Source organism: Eptesicus fuscus, chromosome 17, assembly GCF_027574615.1.
Source record: "Eptesicus fuscus isolate TK198812 chromosome 17, DD_ASM_mEF_20220401, whole genome shotgun sequence".
NCBI classification, from domain to species: Eukaryota; Metazoa; Chordata; class Mammalia; order Chiroptera; family Vespertilionidae; genus Eptesicus; species Eptesicus fuscus.
This window is the reverse complement of record NC_072489.1, coordinates 38,101,926-38,124,833: the sequence shown is the minus strand read 5'-3', so window position 1 is coordinate 38,124,833 and position 22,908 is coordinate 38,101,926. Positions and strand designations below refer to the sequence as shown.

Below are 22,908 nucleotides of genomic sequence, written 5' to 3'. Positions count from 1 at the left end.
TTTTTTCCTTCTCTTAGTGTAGCTTCCTGTGGCTTTGTGATGGTTCTTTTTATTTCACGGAGTTAGAGCAATTTACATTCCTAGTTCAAGATCACCCTCTTCTGTCAGTGTAGTGAAGTACAGTTTCTTTAAAGGATGGTTTCATTTTTACATTGGGAGGTGATAATTTTCTAATGTTCTTTTTATTATTTATGTATTTTAGTTTCATGATATCTTTTTCTGATTTAATGATGTTATCTTCTTTTATTTCCTTGAAGATTTTAGACAGAACTTTATTTTAAGTTGGTTTTATCTTCTTGTATTTCTGTCGCCTCAGGATAAAAACCTCTCCTTTGTGACTATTTTTATTGTATTAAGTGTGGTTTTTAACTTTTCCTGGAAAGCTCATATTGTGTGGGGATTTTCTTACATACTTCTCTTATCTGTGAAGCAGTTTCTTAGCTGCCTTAGCCTTGGTCTCATGGGTTGACCAGACTCAACCCAGGCCATATGTTTGCAGCTCACCTCAGAGCTCTCCATTCTGGGATGACACTTCACCTGGTACAGACCAGAAGGGGACTCTGCTGTGGACGTTGGCCCTGAGCAAGTAGTGTATTTCTGCCACAATTCTGGATGCATGGATGAAGTTACATCACCCACTGTTCTTGGGTAGGAAGCCCAGCTCAGGTTCCTGTCACAGAAGGTATTTAACTCCAGCCCTGCTTGCCTGGCTCCAGTCCTACCTTTTGTCCCTGTGGCTTTATACTTTGTTTATTCTCAGTTTGAGCTACTGAGATTTTCTTTTTATATTTTGAAAGAAGCATATAAACATGTCTTTTCATATCATTTTTCATTGTTATGGATTTGGAGTATAGGAAAGAAGGTTATGAGTGTATGTACTTTGAGACCTTTATCCAGAGGCTTTCATGCCTTTTAAAAAGTGAGAATGGCAATATGTGTATGAATTCGAAGAAAATACCCTTTGATCCAGTAACTCTGCATCTGGAAGTCTTACTTAAGGAAGGGAAAGTAGCTTTATGCACAAGGTAATTATTTTTGGTTATAAAAATATGCATATATTGGAAATATTTACCAACAGCAGGGAAATAGTTCATAAACATAACTACTCAATGTAATATTGTGCAGCTACTAACAATAATAATTTTTAAAATCCTACCTAATAAAATGGTAATATGTAAATTACCATCACTCTGCTACGCCCATGATTGGGCCAGAGGGAGGCGCAGGGGGTGGGACTTGGGGTGGCCGGGGTAGCCGATTGGGCCCGCAGGATGCTGAGCTCGCGTTGCCAGTGGCAGCGCGAGCTCAGCGTCTGCGCCATGGCTGTGCTGTGCTGTTGAACAGAAGGGGCCTCTGGGGCAGTGAGCTCACGTCCCACCACGGACCATCAAAAGCATATGAGCCTAACCAGCGGTTAAGGACAACAGGGGGGTGGGGGCATGTGTGGGGAGGGGTGTGGGATGGGAATGGGGGATGAGGACAAATATGTGATACCTTAATTAATAAAGAAATTTTTAAAAAAAGCGGGGGAGCTGGGTGCCTGTCTGCTCCGGCACCAGGCCTTTCAAAAGCCTCCAGCTTCTGAAAGGCCTGGTGCACCAGCGGACAGGCACCCAGCTCCACCGCGATCGAAAGTGAAAGCGTGTAGGGGACCCTACACGTGCATGATTCAATCATGCACTGGGCCTCTAGTGTATAATGTAAAAGTGCTTATTAAAATGCAAGAGAAGAAATTGTCCTTAACCATTTTTGTTGTTGTTGTATTATACAAGTGTGCTTAAAAAAGAAAAGAACAGAGAGGGGTTCCCAGAGGCTGAATTTCAGCGAGTGAGGAATGGAGTGAGCTTTGCGGGTGGAGGAAAATTCACAGAGCTCGTAGGCCATCGTGAGCATTTGAGTTTTATTTTAAATGTAACAGGAGAGCAAAGGTAGGTTTTAAACAGAAAGTCATGATCTGATCAAAGTTTTAAGGAGCTCGGTGAACCAATTTCATGTCTTGTTTCTAGTCTTTTCTACAGTGTTAGTCAGATTGTGGCTGGAGTCAGGAGCTGGGGGCCATCAAAGAACAAACACCATTAGCACCCACCAAGAACTGAACCACAGACATTGATTCATTTTATAAAATGCTTCTTTGAAATGTTACTGTGACAGGATTTATGGATATCTGTCACTTAATTAGTGAATGCTTTAGGAATTGTGCCTTAATCATAGGTAAGAGCCCTAAAAAGTGCCAGCAAGGAGCTTAGAGGTGGGGCCAATTCACAGGTGAGGCTGGAGGGGTGACATAATACACAATCAGTTCCCAGGAAAAGTCTGTCTGAGGTTGAAGGAACCAGAGAGGTTTGGCTTGATTGTATGTGGCTTTGTTCTGACTTGATTTTTTTGAAGACATATTGTAGGGAATAGTTAGGGAATGTCCTACAATAGTGAGGAGAGAGGGGAGCAAGAAGGATGGAATGTGGATAGGTAATTAGAAACCAACCATTTGGGGTTCAAATCCTCCTTCCTTCCCTCCCTCCCTTCTACCTTTTTCTTTTCTCCTTTCTGTTTTTAATATATAGGGGATGAGAAAAACAAGAAGATATTTAATCAGTGGATGTCACCTTATTACAGTTGTCAGGGAACAAACATACTAAAATATTAATTTTGACATTCAAAATTAACTGGGGGCCCTGTATTTTTATTTGCTAAGTCTGGTCACCCTGCCTCTATGGCTCCGGTTTTGCCATTCCAGCTCTCTACTCTCCGGTTAGACAGCTGCCACCAGGAGGCAGCTGGGTGCTGTGCTCGCTCAGATGAAGGACTCTCTGGGCTTCTAGGTTGCTCAGAGTCGGTCTTCCTCTTCCAACCCTCCCCAACCCACCCCTAACTAAACCACAACTTTCCACTGCTCGCTTGTAATCTTGCTCTGTTAAAATAGCTGAACTCTAAAGAAGCATTTAACACCCTTTCTAAATGTAAAAAGAATATGCAACAACATGCTTCCTGCCTTCCAAGTTAATTACAGTCATAAATCAATTTTCTTCCCTTAAAAACCTGAATTTGGCTTAGAAGACTCACAGTTTCTGTCACTCACTCCCTTGATCTGGGTGTCCCCTCCCCTCCCTGCATTCCCTCCTGCCCTCTCTCCAGTAGGCTTTTTGCTCCCTCTCTCCCACCCCTTCCTTTCTCAGCTTGTCACCATGGTTACATGGGGACCTTTTTCTGTGGTGCCCTATTCTATAGCCTGCCTCTGAGGTAATTTACCCAGTGAATTCCTACTCTTCTCTGCCCTTATCCTGCCCTTATCCTCCTTCAATGAAGAAGGAAAAAAAATCAGAGAGAGAGAGAGAGAGAGAGAGAGAGAGAGAGAGAGAGAGAAAGAAGAGTACATCCCAGCATCTCAGATATCAAAATTCTTTTTATCTGTAGCCAGGAGACTTTCTCCAGTTACCTCTTCTTTTTGTTCTTCTTTAGGCAAGCCATTCCAGACCCCACGCCTCTTGCTCTGGTGTCAGTCTAAATGCACATTCAACAGTTAACGAAGCACCCTTTGGCCTTGCAGCTATAATAACACTGAGCAACTGTTTTCTTCTTTAAATGCCTCCAATTCTGGGATTGAAAAGGGTCCCTTTGGGACAGAAAAAAAGAACTGAACCAGGAATATGGTTATGTCACATGGGGGAGACATCAACTTAGAAAACATCAGCCTGATGAGTCCCTGCTGCAGTGAGAGGTTTCAAAGGAACAGGGCGGAGTGCAAAAATAATTCTCCTCTCACATTTCTGAGTCCTTACAGCAGGGCTAGTAACCCAATTAATAGAGGCAGATTCACAAGAGAAAGTGATCAAAATGATTCAAAGATGTACATGCGGGGCTGGGAGTGGGGTGCCATAAGAATATGACCTGAAAGCGCATTGGGCTTATATGCCTTCTGGAGCTAAGGAGAAGGAGGGATGTGGTTTGGGACTTCAAAGGCAATTCACATGGAGACAGAAAAGCAGTTGTTTGGTAAATAAATGTTTGCCTGACCATCTGGGGACACAGAGGACTTAGACCAAAGGGCCTTGCTAGGTTCCCCCCTGTCTATCACACATGAGTGCATATTAAACTATAGTTACCTGTGATGATATCTCCCTTCCTGGAGCACGTCCTCTATCTAAATTCATTTTAGGCAGTTGTGGGGGAGATCAAAAGTTTTTTTTTTTAATATTTCTTCTGCTAAAAATAACCAGCTTAAAAGAATAAATGAAGGCATGTGCTGGGGGGTGGGAGTAGCCGGGGAGAGGTCAATGGGGGAAGGAGACTGTGTGTAATACTTTCAACAATAAAGAATTTAAATTAAAATAAAAAGAATCCATATCCCTAAGAGGCATATTTTGGGGTGGCAAACTCTTCTCCCCTCAGCAGGCTGGAGCCATGTAATGACATGTTAAAGCCAAAGGCGCCCAGAAGAAAGTTTCCAAGAGAGATGGAGTGGAAATGAATCCAACATTTTTAAAGCAGCAAATATTATTGCAGAAAGCTTTAGGTATAATAACATGGAAGCAAAGATCATAAACAATAGAATTTTGATAAATAATTGGCTTTTGGTTGCTTGATTCTGTGAATTAGGTAATTTTTCATGATCCTCCTGAGCTACAGTATAACCTACTCAAATTATGCAAATGCCCATTCAAAGGAAGAGGCAGAAATATGTTAGTCTCCTCTATAATTCTAGACTCATGGGCTCCATTATCAAAGAAGACTTGCATCAAATGAACACAATCAAGCAAAGTTTTTTTTTTGTTTTTTTTTTTTAATGTCATGGACTGTAACCCACAGAAACACTTTCTTAGAGTCCTCATGTCCTTGCCCACCCACTTCCCTTACACAGCTGCTTCTGGGCCTCTCTTAAACGCAGATTTGGACAGCTTTCATCAACCTAGTTTGAGCGTTTCTTTGTGTACCTTCCTCCCAATTCTGCTTCATGAGAGTCCCCCAAACAGGACTCTGCTGGGAGGACAGTGGGAAAGGGAGAAATCGAGTAGGGGACTGCAGAACCTTCTTTAGCTCTTAGGGCCAAGGGGAAGGGCTAAGAATACCCTGACAGCAGCAGTTTTGCCTTGTTAAGCTTAATATTTTTTATAATGAAGTTCGATAACCTTGAGTATCTGAGCATTTGCCCAGACCCATTAGGATAGTCATTTCAACCAGCAATAACTCTGGGTGGTACTCTGTACTTGACCCTACACACATAGCTCATTGAGTCTTGCTGTTTTCAAGGGCAGTACAATTCAACTACAGTCATCTCTGGTTTAACCAAAGAAGAAAGGGAAGCAATTAATGTGGTTGTATGTACCAACCTTGCATTGCTCACCATCACCTGAATGAGAACACTGATCTTCCAGAGAAGGGGATGGGAGGCAGGACATCTAGTGGGAAGACGAGAGCGAAGTGTTTGTATTGCCCCCTCTTTGTTGTGGAGGTGGTAGGCATTAGTGACACAGGAGACCCAGTGGTAAATCTGCTGGGGCATGCAGGGAAGGATGGGCAGTTGTTCCAGGCTGGACTTAATTAATTGTTTATATCTTGGTTGAGTCATTGAGAGTCTGTGTTCTAGTGTTCAGCTTTGCATGATTCAAATTGCTATTTTGACTGTCCCTCTTAGGATGACCTGGCTTTGAAGGATTAATCCAGTCTCTCAGGAGGCAGGCCAGTGGACTGATTTCAGGGAAGAACAGAAAAAGTCTATTTGGAATACCAAAGCAAGATGCTAGTACTAAATATTTCCTTCAGTTTCACACGCTTCCTCTGGCCCCTGCTGCCTTCCTCATCTGGCAGAAGTAGGACTTTGGCAAAGCTTATTTAGCAAGACTTTAATCATCATTACAGTTCTTGAACCTTGGTAGCCCCTGGCCTCTGTTATTGGAATGTCCAGAACAGCCTTGCTGGCCATTCTCTGGAAGGACATCTCTTTCCCAAAACACCCTTTTCCATTTTAGCTGTACCTTTTCTGGGGACCAGCCTTTGGGATCCATATCTCCTGGAACACAGATGTCCATAGCAGATACCACATTGTGGGTCACTGGGGCCACCTGCAGTGGCAGCATGGTTCTGCTGCCCTCTGCTGGCCACAGTGTGCTTGTTCCGCTTGTTAACCATTGGGTCATGTCCCCCTCCCGAAAAGGCTGCAGTTCCTATTCCCTAATTCCCCTTCCTCAGCAGTCCTTAGCAGATACCAGACCCTCTTATTATTAAGGACTGGGTCGTGAAACCATGATGCAGCTTCCAGGTAGAGTTTATCTAACATGCTCAGGTGAATGATTCTGGCACCCATCACAATGGATAATGGGTTATTTCTGGGAAGGGCTCTGAAATATGGCCAGAAAATGTCTGAGCTCATCAATTATGCCCTGACTCTCATTTGATTTGTTGTCAAACGATGATATCGCTTGACCTTGTCCCCACATATTGTGATAGTCCTATTAGGGGGCCTCTAAACACAAAGCCACTAGCTATAGCATAATAATAATTATTGTTATGATTCATCAGCTACTGCATCCTTGATGTGGTAGCTGAGCATTGCAGAAATCTCAAATATCAGCAATAGGTTGACCCTTTAAACTGAAAGTGAAGGAGAGATTTGGAAAGATGCTGATGGAGGTGAAATCAGAGATCCTGGAGATAAAAGAGACTAGGTTTATATACCCCAACATGCTGGGTCATTAGGGACCATAAGATATGCCTAATTTTGTTTTATAATATAGACCTCCTCAGAGTCTGGGGCTGGCCCCTCTGGCCCTTCAAACACACCGATGCAGGCTGGGCGTGCAGTGTCTGAGATGCACTTTTGGGAGGATACACCTACCACGTAGCCTTTCTTCTTTGCCATGGAAGAGCCTTTTAGCAAATGTGTGTGTTTAAAAGTGGTCGGCACTTCGCCCTCACACCAGTGTAAATATTATAAACATGAACATCTGGCCCATATCATTGATGACTACAGGGCTTATTAGCCTCAAGTTAGGAGGATGAGACAGCAAAATCCTATCAAACCAACAGTGGCATCCTCAAGATGACTAGGGTGAGGTGGAGAGGGAGCTTAATCCCTTTTAATCTCTATTTGGGGAAAAAGTCCCTTTAAAAAGTTAACCAGCCCTGACCATTGTGGCTCAGTTGGTTGAGTGTCATCCCATCCACTGAGAGGTCATTGATTCTATTCCTGTTCAGGGCACATGCCTGGGGTTGTGGACTCTATCTCCAGTAGGGGGTGTCCAAGAGGCAGCTGATCAATGGATCTCTCTCGATGTTTCTCTCTCTTTTCTTTTCTCACTCAAATCAATAAAAACATATTTTAAAAAAATAGATAAAAAGTTATCCAAGCATTATATGAAACTATATTTTTAAATCAAGTAAAGGAATTCCATTAAAAATAGTAGCATCCAGTATAGGCTTTGCCATGGCTCTCTTTCCCCCTGATGTAGTTACTTAGTAATGTCCCATATAGTGGCTAGTCCATCAATGCGTACATCAGTGTGTAAAGATGGTGATACTTTGAAACAGTGATTTCAATAGCATAAGAAATGTCTTTGTTATTTTAAACCATTCATATTGGAGCACTGCCAAAGGGTTACCAAGTAACCCAGCCTATCTTGACTGATACAATCAATGTAAATACAGTGGTCAGTTTCTAGGGCACTGATTTCAGGTAGACGTGGGTTTGAATCCTGGCTCTGCTATCAATTAGCAACATGCCACAGGTAGACTTCTGAACCTCTCTGAACTTCAGTTCCTTCTCTAGAATATAGTGGCAATAATAGCATCATTGCAAAGGTTGAATGACTAAATACATGTAAAATATTCAGCACATGTCCTGCCCATAGTAAGTTCTCAATAAATTGTAGCTATTACTATTGCGTCCAATCACTAACAGTGTCTTTGGCTTATCCTATATAATAAAGAGGTAATATGCAAATTGACCATCATGCCATCACAAGATGGCTGCCTACGACCAGGCCAGCAGGGGGGTTATTGAGGGATGACCAAATGACTGAACACCAGGCTGTGTGGGGTGACCAGGCTGGCAGGGGGGTTAGAGAGGGACAACCAAACGACTGAATAAGTAGGCTGCATGGGACAACCAGGCTGGCAGGGGGATTAGTGAAGGATGACCAAATGACTGAACAACAGCCTGCGTGGGATGACCAGGCCAGAGGGGGGCTGTGAGGGCAACCAGGTCAGCAGGGGGTGCAGTTGGGGGCAACCAGGCCGTCGGGGGGGGCAGTTGGGGGCAATTAGGCTGGCAGGGAGGGGAGCAGTAAGGGGTGACAAGGCTGGTGGGGGGGTGCAGCTGGAAGCGACCAGGCCGGCAGGGAGGGGGCAGTTGGGGACGACCTGGCTGGCAGCAGGGGACAGTGAGGGGCAATCAGGCCAGCGGGGGGGGGGGTGAGGAGGGGGCGGGGCAGTTAGGGGCGACCAGTCAGGCAGGCAGGTGAGTGATTAGGAGCCAGCGATTCAGGATTGTGAGCGGCATGTCCGACTGCTGGTTTAGGCCCGATCCTTTAGGCAGTCGAACATCCCCCGAGGGGTCCCGGATTGGAGAAGGTGCAGGCTGGGCTGAGGAACTCCCCCCTTCCCCCCGTGCATGAATTTCATGTACCAGTCCTCTAGTTAAACATAAGTATGCAGGCCATGTGAAGACAGGTGATATGTGTGAGCCAGTAGAGTTACTAAAATAGATGGAATACTGTCTTTTAGACGATGTAGAAAGGAGTTAAGTTCTTCAAGCTTTGTGATGAAAATAAGTGCACATATGACTATTTTGTGATAGTGGAGGTGAAGGGGTTTTTATAGTTGGTCTTTTAAAATAGTATCTCTGCTGTTCACACTCCATTCAGTGAATAAGCCCTCTTTACTGAACCTTGGTGGATTCTGTGCTAAAAATATTCCATTCCCAGTTGGTATAGTGAAATGTCATATCCATTAAACACCAACATACCAAATGCTGCTGGCAGTTCCTCAACACAGCAAATCCAAGTCAACAGGGAATTGTGATCATCCTCGGCTTGTTCATATTTAACATCTCAGCAGATTATTCTGAAGGATTATCTAGGCTTAATTGTTATCATAGAGCTATTTTAGAATTATAAAAATAAAGAATTCATGTACTGCAACCAACTCATTTTTAAAGAAAGGAAAGTGTGGCCCAGGCACTGAAAGTGCCTTTTCAAGGTCACACAACTATAAAAGTGGTTTAATTGGCCCAGGATCTCCAAAATCCCAAGCTAATGTTTTGTTCCTTTTGTAACAGAGAGTTACAGAATTTTCAGAGCTGAAAGGACCTTTAGGATGACCTCACCCAGTTCCAATATCTTACAGAGAAAACTGAGGCCAAAAATACCCACCTCAAATGTCTTGTCCAGGGTAATACTTAAAGCTTGCATATTTCAGAGCTTTTGGCCAACTTTCGTTACCATAGGTTGGTGCTCTTGACAGTCTGCTGGTCTGTCCACTGTGGTTATTTAGAGCAGGGGCCCCTAAATCCCTGTCAGTGGACTGGTGATGGGCTATCAATACCAGAATTACCTAAGGGATGTTTAAAAACAAAACTTCCCAGGTCCCATTCTTTTTTTAAATTATTATTTAATATGTTTTTATTGATTTCAGAGAAAGGGAGAGGGAGAGAAGAATAGAAACATCAATGATGAGAGAAAATCATTGATGGGCTGCCTCCTGCACACCTCTGACTGGGGACTGAGCCTGAAACCCAGGCATGTGCCCTGACTGGAAATCAAATGGTGACCTCCTGGTTCATGGGTCGACACTCAACCATTGAGCCACAATGGCCGGGCCCAGGTCCCATTCTTTGAAGATTCAATTTTAGTAGGTCTCAGATGGGGTCTCCAGAATCTGTGGTTTGCTTTCTAGGTGATTCTGGGGAACACCCAGATTAGGGAACCATTATTAACAGAAGTCAGTGTTTCATGTGCTACTTTGCGGAGATTGGCCTATGATGATTTTCAGCTAATGGCTAGATACCTGCTGGAAAGCTAAGTCAGGGAAAGTCCTGGGCCACTAAGGCGCTTCTAAGATTTTAATCTGCAAAGCCAAGCTCAGGGTGGTAAGAGCAAGGAGAGAGGTGCCCTGGCCAGATGGAGATTGATCGGAAAGGGCAGCACATCCAGGGGAACAGGATGTGATCTAGGAACTCTTGGCCTTGTCTCCCAGGCACAGGGACATTCACTCCGAATTCACAGCTAGACTTCACTTGGCAGAACATAATTTTGAAACAAAGCATATCAATTTAAGTAGTTTAAAACAGAATATTTGAGAGAACACCATTAAAAAATGTACAGTATATAGAAATTGTAAGAGTAAATCATCATGAATAATAGACAAAGATGGGAGATTATATTTTGTCAAGTTTTGCAATATAAGAGCTGGAAGGGTTTTTCAAAACCTTTTAGTGACACATCTGAGGGTGTGGCCTCTTCCTTGGTAACTGACTTGCTAAGTAGAGATTCTCAATAGAGACCACACCTCTGTTGATGACTGCTGTTTTTCCTGTCCAGCAGTCTTTTCTTCTTTTAAATAGCTCTCCAATTTTACTTTAGGGAATCACCCTTACCTCACTCTCATTCCACCTTGGTTCTCATCCAGGGGTTCCAGGGTGGGCACATGACCCAAGCTTGGCCAATCAGAGCCTTCTATCCTTTGCCAAAGCAATTGCCTCAGGGACAGGCACTGGGCCTTAAGCACCAGACCTGAACTTTTGCTAGGACTACTGGGAAAGAGGCACTGTGTTTCTAAACTGGCAAGATGTAAAGTTGGAGCTGCTGCCGAAACCGGTTTGGCTCAGTGGATAGAGCGTCAGCCTGTGGACTGAGAGGTCCCAGGTTCGATTCCGGTCAAAGGGCACATATCTTGGTTGCGAGCACATCCCTAGTAGGGGGTGTGCAGGAGGCAGCTGATCGATGTTCCTCTCTCATCGATGTTTCTAACTCTCTATCTCTCTCCCTTCCTCTCTGTAAAAAAATCAATAAAATATATTTTTAAAAAATTAATAAAAAATAATAAAATAAAGTTGGAGCTGCTGGTGGGTATCTCTCCACTGTGAAAGGAGAGACTGACTTACAACGAAGTCAATGTAGAGGAAAAGAGAGCCAAGAGAAAGACAGATTCAGAAAGTATCACCTGAGTACCTGGTCCAAGTATTTCTGAAGCTTGACTAATAGTCATGTTTAAACTAGCTTAGTTGGATTTCAGCAACTTACACCTAAATGTCTCCTCATTTAATATGACTTTGCTGAAATTGCTTCATTTTATCATTCAGGGACAATTGCCTTTTTAGACCCAAAAGCCAGATAGAACTTTGAACATTTTTCACACAGTGTTCCCTCTACTGATACAAACATGGACCACATTTTAGTAAGAGAAAGTTTTATGAAAGCATAGGTAATTTCCTAGAGGCCCAAGTTCCTCAGTAGGAGTGCCTGACTCCTGCTGTCTTTCATGCTGGAGGCGGGGATGCTGCTGGGGTGATCTGCTCACTTCACTCAGGCTATCTGTCTGCCCCTCTCTTAGAGGGCTCAGCTGGATTTTTATCTCACCTCTTCTAGAAGTCTTCAGACAACCTCAGTCCTCACAGAGAAGGATGTGATGGTACACAGGAGTCCTCTGCCTAACCTGACAATGATTACAGCACCTACACAGCAATGCACCACTTTCACAATATTCCCCAAGATAGCAGAATAGAGTGGTGAGGTACAGGCTCCCAGGTCAGGCTTGCTGGCTGTGTGTATGTCAGCAAGTTACTAACCTCATCAGTAAAATGTAGGTATTAATAGTAACCTCCTCCTGGGATAGTTAGGAGGCTTATAATCTATTATCCTACTCTATGATGGTTATTATTCACATTTTACAGCTAAAATTTATTAACTTGCCCAAGGTCATAGAACTAGTAGGTGGCCACATTGAGATGCAAATCCAGGTCTGCCTGAGTCTAAAAAACAAGCTATTGACCACTATGCCCACTGTCCCAAAGACAGAAATATTGTAGGCACCAACTGGATAGACCTACAGGCAAAGAGCAGGAAAACATGGATCATGTTTCACTTCTCCTTTAGATCCCTATAGAACTTACTTTGCCTCTTTTATTTTTTTGGATGCTGCAAATAAGAAATTTAGAAATAAGCCCTAGTGGTGTGTAAATCCTTTAAGGGTAGGGACAACTTCTTGCTCATTTTTGCTTTCTTTGTTTCACCTACCATAATGCTTTGCACGTAGTAGGTGTTCAATAAGCGTCTTGAATGAAATTGAGCTCATTGTGTCCATAGGTGTAAATATACCAATCGATAGCCTTAGGGTACTGGGGACACTCCAGACTCCTGAGGGGGGTATCCATCTGGCAGTTCACAGAGTTATGAATTATTAATATATATTTTGTCTTTAAGCACTTCATAGCATGGTGCCACTGCTGGACACTATCTGAATGAATCTTGACTCTACTTCTTAACTAACTATATGACTATACACAAGTTATTTAGCTTTTCTAAGATTCAGCTTTCTCATTTGTCAAATAATACTATTATTATAAAATTACAGAGGATGGAATGATACTATAGATAAAGCACTTAGCATAGTGCCTGGCTCATAGTAAGTGCTTAATAAATGCCATTTATTGTTATAATTAAATGGAAATATTAAAGAATATTTCCATATTAAATTTGTTTTGTTTGTTTGTTTTAGAATTTTTAAGTATGTGAGGGTAGATAGGATCAAGAGCCTGAAGTACAGAGGACAGCTGTCCTGGGATCAGGCACTGTCCAGAGGACTGATTTCTGAGACACAGTTTTGCTGGGAACAATTGTTAAAAGCTTCAGCCAGGCAAGATGCTCCCCCTGGGGATCTCTGAGTGGTGTAGAACAAGGATGTGGACCCCTCTCTAGGGATAAAAATTTCAAAGGGCATAGACTTTCCGAAAGTGTTAGTATGAAGCTTCTTGCTCTTTGGGTCTCCATAGGTTAAATAAATCAGTTCCCATTCTTTAGTTCTGTGGACCAAGTTTTAGGTAGACCTACAATCTGTTTCAATAAGGATTTACTCAGGAAATATTGTCTCTTTCATCTTCCAGCTCAATCGATTACCCTTGGGAAGCAGGTGGGCATGGGCAGGCCTATTCTTTTGGGGTAATCTGTAGCCAAGATTCTTTGTAGGGCTGGGAATTCACAGTAGGGGGTGTGTCCACTTCTCAGATATGCAAACAGGAAGGCTGAAGGTGCTTAAAGCTATTTCATTTCCACCAACTTTATGGACTTTCTACAAAGTAGGACTGTTCTAGGGGATGGAGGGTGGGGTGAAATAGAAGAAAGAATGCATATGCCTAAGACACAGTCCTGATCTCAGGGATGTGTAACCTGGTGGAGAGATGGATATAACAACAACTAACCATTATGCAAGGCAAAATGAATTATGAGCCTTGCTCATGGTAAAAGCAATGGGCTGAGAAAACCGGAGAAAGGAGAAATCCCATCTAACTGATTGGAGGAGGAGGACTAAGATTTTAAAAAGTAGCCCAGCTGGTGTTGCTCAGTGGTTGAGCGTCGACCCATACACCAGGAGGCCACTGGTTCTATTTCCAAGCAGGGCACATGCATGGGTTGTGGGCTTGATCCCCAGTGTGGGGAGGGGACATGAAGGAGGCAACCGATCAATGTTGATGTTTCTCTCTCATTGATGTTTCTCTTTCTATCCTCCTTTCTCTCTCTCTAAAATTAATAAAAACTTTTTTTTTTTTTAATAGAAGAGTGGGGAAAGGATTGTAGGTGGCGGGAGCAGCCTTGGCACAGAAGCACATGCTTAGATAAATAGGGCTTGTCAAGTTTCATGGGTAACTGGGGTGTGGGTGAAGTGGAGAGTGGGAGGAGAAGCTGGGCTAGATTTTAAATTCCACTTTCAGGACTTTCTAAGGCCTTGTAGGTCTTCTGGGCTTGTGGTATCCCTGGATAACTCATGCCCTTGATAGCAACCATATTAAAATGCAGGTATATCCCACTTTAAGACGGATGTATAACTGTAAGAACTGAGATGAATGCATTGAGCTCTAATTGACTAGTTTAATGTACCTATCGATGTGGTCCTAAGACCAGTGCCAGTCTAGGAAAAGTTTAGAATCAGTGTGGGATGAAATAAGCACAGAATCGGAGAGGAAACACTTAGAAACTTTTATAGGCCGTTTGACATGACCACAATAACCAAGCAAGTGATCATTTTTCTAGTAATTCACTTTTATTCTAACTTCCAAAAATATTGGTTCACAATACAAACAGATTACATCGGTCTAAAATGCACTGGATATTTTTTAAATCTCGATGGTCCAAACCTTTTTAAACATTGGGAAAAAATTTAACGTGGTGAAGTACTGATCTAATTGAAATAATACTATTTGTTCAAGAAAGTTGAGGTTGGAGATAACAGAGGAAAGAATTGATGAACTTGAGGATAGATTAATAGAAGTTTTACAGTCTGAATAGCAGAGATTGAAATATCTAGTACTCACCATCATATCTATACACATCTATATTATAGTCCATTGTGCCTAAACATTCTGACTTAGTTGAAGCTAACTTTGTGGCAAGTACAGAAATCCACTCAAACTAACATAAAATAAAATAAAGTGTGTATGTGTGTGTGTGTATGTGTGTGGTGGGGGTGGGGGGGTTGTTATTAGAAGACTACAGAAGTACCTAAAGGAATTCAAGGGCAGGAGGTGCCACTGGTACTAATGAGGGATGAAGGAGGAAATGGAATCCAGGCTGCTGCTCCTCCCTTTTCTCTCACTCACCCTTCTTTCTGTCTCTTTCCTCTGCAATGGAGGCTGTGTTGCACCACTCATCCTCATTCAAGAATAAAGGGTTTGTTTTCCAGCTGTGGCTGTAAGATGAGCCTCTGCTGTCTGCTGTCTGCCGTCTTTGGGGATTGCCTTGGCTAAGAAAACAGCCCCATCTAAAGCCATACTTTCTCCCAAGGATGGCCACATCTAATGAGTAATCAACACGAAGGTATAAAGCTCTGGTCCCCTTGCTCCAACTTGGGACAACTGGGAAGAGACGTCTCAGCTCTAGAGCTCCCTACAGGGTTACCTTGATGGGACCTGCGTCACAGCTCAGCTTCTCTCTGCCAAATTCTTCTTTCCCCTCCCTTCCAGATGTTGCTCTCAAGGGTACTACCTAATAAAGGTTTGTGCATTAACTTCTCAGGTGACCCAACTTGGGACACCAGACTTCCCAATCTTCCTCTGCTCTCTCCCCCACTTCCTTTTTATACTCCCATTTTCCCTCTCTCCCTCTCCCTCTTCTTACCCCCCTTCCCTCCCTCCATCCCTCCGACTATGTAGTTTCTCACTCCTGCTTCTTTCTGAGCTTCTACTTCATTCCCTTCTCACTTTTGAGACCAACCTTCTCTGCTCCTCTGGTACATGGACCATCATGGCTGCTCCAAAATGGTGTCTTCAGCTCCCTAGTCAGTGTCACTGTGGCTTGTGCTATTGGTATCCCACCCACATGCCCTTTACTAGGCTGATGCACCCATCCTGCAGCAGACGTGGGTGCTACTTAACAGCTCACAGCTGTACCCTTCTGTGGAGCATTGCCCTTAGCCAACCTTCTCTGCTGGAGATTCCTGAGAGATTATGCCCCACACTTTTTGGACATTAACTATCAGATGAGAGGCTATAAAAGTCCATCCTCCTTGCCTCGAGGCAGGATATGCTCTGTGGTACAATTCATGCTCTAGAGTTCCCCATGGGGTTGGACTGAAGCCAGACTTTTGAAATGGCATCTTCACGTAGCATCTTTCCCTGCCCTGTGCCCCTCTCACTATCTTTCAGGTGTAGAGAAAGCACTCACACAGTAAATCCCGCTGCTTCGAGGGAACCTGACATAAGATCATCACCTTCAAATCTGGTGCCTCTGGCTAAAGACATAGCTTCTGCTGCCCCAATGTCAAATATCCAGGAGGGATAACTAGACTGGCTCAGGCTGAGCCCAGCACAGCCCAGCTTCTGGGTTGAACACCTGGACCAGGCGTTCACTCCAGGCCCAATCATCTGTGGCTGGAGAGTGGTACAGTGTAGGGTAGATGAGGGACACAGGAAGAGAGGGCAGCTCATAGGAAAGACTGGTCAATTCCTGCAAAAGTGGACCCTACCATCTGTCCTTCTCCTCAGTCTTTTTAACATTTATTTTCTCTGTCAGCTTCCTCACCTCTCCCCAGCCACATCCCAGGTTTGAAATGAAGGGGGCGGTTTTGAAAGGTAGCGCCATGTTATGGACCAAGGATTGGACCACATGTCAGGAGACCCGGATTGTAGCCTACTTCACCCCACTTGCTTCACATCTCTGGGTCTCAGATTTAAGGTAAATTAGAGAGTTGGTTTGCCAAGTTGAATAGTCAGTGCTCCTATGAAAACAAGCAGAGCAAGTCTTGAATGTGCATCCCTCAACTCGGCACAGTGCCTGGCACAGAGTAAGAACACGATAACATATTGAAAACACAAGAGAGCATTTAAAAATAAAATGACAGTGAATTACATTAAGACAGTAAAGGAAGAGTGTGACCCAAACTCATGCTGTGGGTGTGGAACCATTAGCCAGTTGTGGGTTAAGCACTTCAAGTGCTATTCCCAGTACGGCTACAGTGTGACAAAGCACCCCAAAACTTAGCTGTTTAAAACAACCATTTTATTATGTGTATAGATTCTATGGGTCAGGAATTTGGGTAGGTGATTGTGGGGATGGCTTGTCTCTGCTCCGTAACATCCAGGGCTTCAGTTGGGAAGATTTGATGGCTGGTGGTGACTTGACAGCTGGGAGCTGGAATCCCCTGGAGCCAACACTCAGATGACTGGTGGTTGATGCTGAGACCTCAGCTGAGGTTGCCGACCAAACCCTGGGCTTCCTCACGGAATGGTGGCTTCAAGCTGCTAGGACTTTTGCCGTGGCAGTTCAGGTTCACAAGGCAAAAGCATCATCATTTTGTAACCCAACCTCCAAAGTCAAACTGCATAATTTCCTCCACATTCTTTTGGTTGCCAGTCCAGATTTAAGAACAGAGTAATTAGGAACCACTTCTTGATGGGATGAGGGCAAGGTTCTCATAGCACATGTGGGATGGGAGATATAGTTAGGCCATATTTGAAAAGTTCAATCTGCCATATGCTCCTTAATTCTTCCATGTCCTTGGAGTAGGCATTATTGTCCCTTTACAGATGAAGAAACTGAGGCTCAGAGAGGTTAGGTAACTTGTCTGTGGACAAAGACAGTACATGGCAAGGCTGGACTTGATCCCGGTGTCTACAAAGCAGGTGTTCTCCAACAGCATATAGGCTGCTTACAGAAAATAGGAACTGAGGAAAGGAATGCATTCAAAGGCCAGTTCACCCTCTGTGCAGGATCAGGAGTGGGTAAGCTTTCTTCTCCTCCCCCATAACCCTGATGTCAGAGTTAATATCTTCGCCATGTTATAAAGGAGTCAGGTTCCTGTGCATAACTCCCTAAGGTGTTGCTTCTGGGAGACTCTATAACGATGTGTGTACCTTTGATGCCTCAAGTTTGCCAGATAAGTGCTGGCAGAGGGGTTGCTGTCCCCTTACCCACACCTTCCCACAATCATTTGGTCAAAGACTCTGGGGAACAATGGGCTGGAGGAAGCTCTGTTCCCTTCCATAAAGGCAGCATGCAGAACCAAGTGCCAGGAATACTTTCTCTGTTGTGATCCCCATTTAAACTCCTATCTTCCCTTAAGTCCAAACAAGGACCACTTTTTTCAGGAAGACATCTCTGATGCTCTCCTGAAACTTGCAATTGGATGTTCAGATGATACCTGACACTTACTGCTTGCTCGGTTGTGTCCTAACCCCCCCCCCCCCCCCCCCATGAGCCTTCTAAGGACTCAGAGGGCAAGGACGGTGCCTTTCTCTCCCTCAGTTCTCCCCCCAACACCACAGGAATGATACCTTATTCTTATTAGGTACTCAATACATACTGACTGATGAGATCAAAGGGCCTCATAAAGTTTATTATTATAACAGTAGGACACATGTGCACTTCTGAGAGCCCACAGAGTGCACAGGCATTGTGCTACTTGCTACCAACCCTTGTGATCCAGGAGCAGGGTTTTAGAAAATCAAATATGATCCTCCTGGGCACTCTGCAGCATGTCAGTAACATCAAACTTGGTCTCTAGAAGTCCTTGGTCAGATCAAGAGGCCTTCATTCCAGGTATATTTGAGGCCAGTGCTTTAAGGTTACAATCTCAATCAGCTGTCAGATGATTCTAGAGTCAGACAGTTAGAAAGTCCCTAAAGAGGGTTTTTGAAAATCCCAAATCTTGGCTATGACTTATCCTGTAAGTTGTTTGAATGATTGCTGGAGCTGGAGCTATTGGATAGGAAAGGATGGGTCTTACAGTTTTTATTTCAAATTAGTCTTCTTGTAATAAGCAAATTTCTCTACCCTTCATTTAATTTGTCACCACTTTACCTCCAAGTGTTCCTAAAAGCCACGACTTTTGGAAACACCTTTGAATATTCAAAATCAACTGATGAACCTGTTCATAAATTATGGGTAATCAACATCAGTGTTTCACCTTCACTCATTAGTCACAACATACGTAAACTCTTGATTCAAATATAACCTTATGGTATAAAACTATTTCCTAAATACACCATCACCAAGAAAATAAACTAAACTCCCTTAAGTAATTACCTTGGGATATGAAAGAAAATGTAAACATTTTATTTGGCAGTTGTTTCTGAACACATGAATAAATAAATGGAAAAGTACATATTAATATTTCTTTTTGGAGTAACAGATACCATTAAATGCTTATTTACACATCTTCACTGCAAAGAACAGTTACACAATTCAATTTTCTCTTATAAAAGGTAACTTCCCACACCACTGGACTGGACAGTTAAAGATGGGGATACTGGTAGTGCTTGGTTCTAGCAGTCTCAATGTTTGAAAGGCATTCATTTGCAAGTGGGATAAGAAGAGTCATCATGCATTGAGTTCATCCGGACCATGTACTGTAGAAAGTTTCTGATGGCAGCCACAGAATTTGTGTGTCATGCGCTTAAGTCAACTATGACATGTTTGTAAATCTGTGTATTTCCCTTAAAACTGGAAGCAAAAAGAAAATTGCGTTTATTAATGGACACATGTGTGAATGATCTTGGTGCCTGAACATTTAATTCCTGAAATTTCACAAATTTGGCTTTCTCTGCATCCCAGTTATACACTTGAGTAAAAGAATAATCACTTCCAAGAATTGCATATTGATAGTTATTTATCTGAAGAGGCTGGAACACCATAGATCCTCGTGATGGCATCCTCTGAATATCCTGAAATGAGGAGCCTCCCCATTTCATTACTTTGGAATCACCAATGAATCTTGTCAAGCAAATGTACACATCACCTTTCACTGAGAAGTGCTTTACGGCATATACATCCTCCATGTTAGGGATGTCAGTTTGGTTAATGAATAATTGTGTTGCTTTGTTCCACTGATAAATTACAGGACGTTGGGAACTACTGGACAGGATTAAGTGAGGCGTTCTGAGTGCCTGAGGTGTTCTGGCTATTTCTAGGTATTCCACATCAGTGTCCCTGTACCACGCATGTAAGGATTGATGGGAGTAGAATCCATTTCCATTCCATTTGTAAATGGTAGTAAAACCAGCTTTTGAACTGTCAGCAACAACAAAGTACCAGTTGTTTTCAATCTTGAATGTTTCAATATCATTGGGTTTTCGGATTTTGAGAATTTCAATATCCTGGATTTTTATGAACTTATTCGCAAAACCGTCTCGCTTATAGATGTGAGAGCCGCCAAACAGCTGGGCCACAATAACATAGAGCTGAGTTTCAATGACTATAGGCTTGCATACTACAGTGGACGTGCCTGGGAAAAGACAAATGAGAGATTAGCTGGATGGTAATCCTCTTTTGGAGCATGCAGACATTGTCATGTTACATCCAACCTGCACTAGATATTTAGGATACATGGCTATAGCCTGAGTTTCCTTCTCTCATTTCTTGCAAAAAAAAAAAAAAAAAAAAAAAGCATTGCTTTCCCTAATACATCATGAGTTAATCTTTGTAATTGTAGTAAAAACAGCCACTTATTGAGCACCTACTGTGTGCTTTGCCAAATCATCTCATTAAAATTTTCCAAAAGGTTAAATAATAAATATTATTATCCTCCCTTTTGTTGATGAGCAGGCTGAAGCTCAGAGAGGTTCAATGCTGCTAGGAGTAGGCAGAGTTGGGATTCAAACCCAGGCCTACCAGCATCGCTATGGGGTGGGCAGCTAGGTTTCCATCTTGGGCTTAGATCCCACAAGGTTCTAGGAGGTTTGAATGGTGGTTTGGAAGCCCATAGCTCTGTCTGTAATTGGTTTCTTCTAAGTGTGAACTACTTCTTGAATAACCTTTCCCCTGAGAAAGGAAAGTGATGCCACTTGGCATTTTTCTGCATCTTCAGGTCACTGATGGCAGGTGAGAAGAGAAGGAAGAGGGAGATGATGCTCATGAATGTTACTTTGGGAAATATTAGAGAACAACACGAGGTCTGTCAGTGGCCTAGCTCAGTATCTTTTTGGTAAGAGTTTAATACTTATTAATATATTCTGAACTCCTTGAATTCTAGGAGCTTGATTCTAGGTAATCCAAAGAGAAGTGGGGCAAATCTAGGCCCTTGGTCTTTTCTGCCTGTAGCCTAGGGGGCTCTGAGGCAGTAAGTTCTGCATCAACTCTTTCTACTAATTGACTCCATCCAGAGACAAAATTACTCTATTTGTGACCCTTTTCAGGACTCAACTGAGTGTGTGACCTTGGGAAAGTTACTTAACTTCTGTGGGATTTAGTTTCCTCTTTTGTACAGAGAGGGTTGAAACTAGATCAGGGCTGGTCACTAGATTTTAACTATGTACCTACAATGACTGACTGATGATGATAAGAGCGACTGCCCGGAGAACTGTGTTGAGAAGGATTCTGTGGCCACTGCTGCACTCTGCTAGAAAGAGCACCACAGTAGATTAGCAATGTCTGTCTGGGGATGAGGGACGGGATGTGGACCATGTATATGACGTCTGTTTGTCATTTTATACTAGATGATGCATTTTGAAGTTGCAAGTACATGATTCATTTCTCTCTCAAGTGCTCATCTAAAGATTCACTCAAGCCCTAGCCAGTTTGGCTCAGTAGTTAGAGCGTCGGCCCATGGACTAAAGAGTCTGGGGTTAGATTCCCATGAACCTCCCATGCAGGCTCCATCCCCGGTCTCATCAGGGCATGTGTGGGAGGCAACCAATTTATGTGTCTCTCTCACATCGATGTTTGTCTCCCTCTGTCTTTCCCCTTCCCTTCCACTCTCTCTAAAAATCAATGGAAAAAATATCCTTGGGTGAGGATTAACAACAACAACAAAGCAATGGATGGACTGTACATAGGTAAAAAGAACTGGTTTAGATTACACAAATACCTAATGTAATCCACTGGAAAACAAGGAAGGCTTAGGGAGAAAGGGACGCATAGCCTTTCTCCTTGAGAAAGGAGGATTCTAGAAGGGTATCAGTTAGGAGGGGATTCCTTCATCTGGGCACCTCTGTCTCAAGCAAGCTCAGACTTGTATTGATCCTTTGAGCAATGGGGCCGATGACCACCAACAAAATCTAATTATGACCCTCTCCATTTTGTCTAGGAGCTTTTAGGAGCAGATTTAAAGGTATTAGAAACTAAAGCTGATGTAAATATTTCACAGGGTGTCCCATGTTCTAATTTATGACTTAAAAAATTTCAAGTTGTTGAAATGAGAAAGGAACCCTAAGAGATCATCTGAGTAAAAGTTTGCATGGCAAAAAAAAAAAAAAAAATTGGTTTCCATGGTCAAAATAAATGCAAAAATTTCTGGAAAGAGGCTTGTTTTTTCACTGTTAGGACTTCTCATAGCCTCTAATGTGTATTATTCTGTATCTCCAAGAGGGAGATAGGTTCATAGATGTATTTGACCACAAAACCCTTTTTGTCACAGGCATACATTAATATTTTACAGAAGTAATGTTTGTGCAACAAAGTTTGAGACTCATTGATCTAAAATAACCTTCTTATTTTAAAGTTAAGAAAAAGAGGGCCCAGTGAGAGTGAGTGGCTTCCCCAGTTTGTGGCAGAACCTGGATTAGAACTCATGATTCCTAGTCTAATGCTTTCTCTTCGAGGAAAAATTATCCACCTTTTGTTGCATATTTACTAAGCTAGTTACTATGGTAAGTTTCTTGAATATATGCTTGCATTATCTTTGACAACCCTGTGAGTTAGGTATTATTATTTCAGATTTACAAGTGAGGAAATTAAAGTTTAGGGAACAATTTCAGATCACTTAGTAAATGGCAGAGTTGGGATTCAAATGTCTCAAAGCCTGCCCAATATCGCTCATCTTTTCCTGTTGCCCTTGGTCCAAACAGCTTAACTTTCCACTCAAAATATGATTAGGCTTCTCATACCTGTAATGTTGTCATAATTCCGGAAGGTCTTTTCTACATGGTCCCACTCAAGGAAAATGCATTTTCCGTTAAAAGGCTGAGCAATGACTACATACTCATCGTTCATATAAGAAAAAGTGTCTATGGACAATGATTGATAAGGCAGCTCTTGAGACTTTGCAAATTCTGCAAAAATAGGAAGTGACAATGAGTAACTGTGTGCTAAAGTCTAGCTCCTTGGCTAGATCTCAGATGTCCATAACAAATGCATTTATTTTAGAAAAGTAGTAAAATGACAATTTTACTTTGCTTTTAAATGCATGATGTTTTAAGGGTTCATAGTATTTTAAAAATTAAATTGCTTAGTTGGTTTTTGAGATATAAAAATATCAGTTCCTGCACATGCAAAA

At 42.7% G+C, this 22,908-nt stretch overlaps 1 protein-coding gene and 1 long non-coding RNA gene across 5 annotated transcripts in view; one reads left to right on the top strand and one right to left on the bottom strand.

Moving 5' to 3' along the window:
- LOC129152107 (uncharacterized) overlaps positions 1-22,908 on the top strand; it is an 87,160-nt gene that overhangs the window by 28,834 nt on the left and 35,418 nt on the right. The window lies entirely within an intron of this gene.
- Positions 19,085-22,908, bottom strand: part of LGI1 (leucine rich glioma inactivated 1) — a 35,656-nt gene continuing 31,832 nt past the window's right edge. For 3 of the 4 annotated variants that reach the window (XM_008156891.3, XM_054729356.1, XM_054729355.1), the window contains 2 exons: positions 22,520-22,684; positions 19,085-19,920 (listed from right to left, as the gene is read on the bottom strand). In XM_008156891.3, coding sequence (XP_008155113.2) covers positions 19,085-19,920; positions 22,520-22,684 — 1,001 coding nt within the window. The remainder of the gene's footprint in view (positions 19,921-22,519; positions 22,685-22,908) is intronic. The other variant, XM_054729357.1, reaches the window with a different exon arrangement.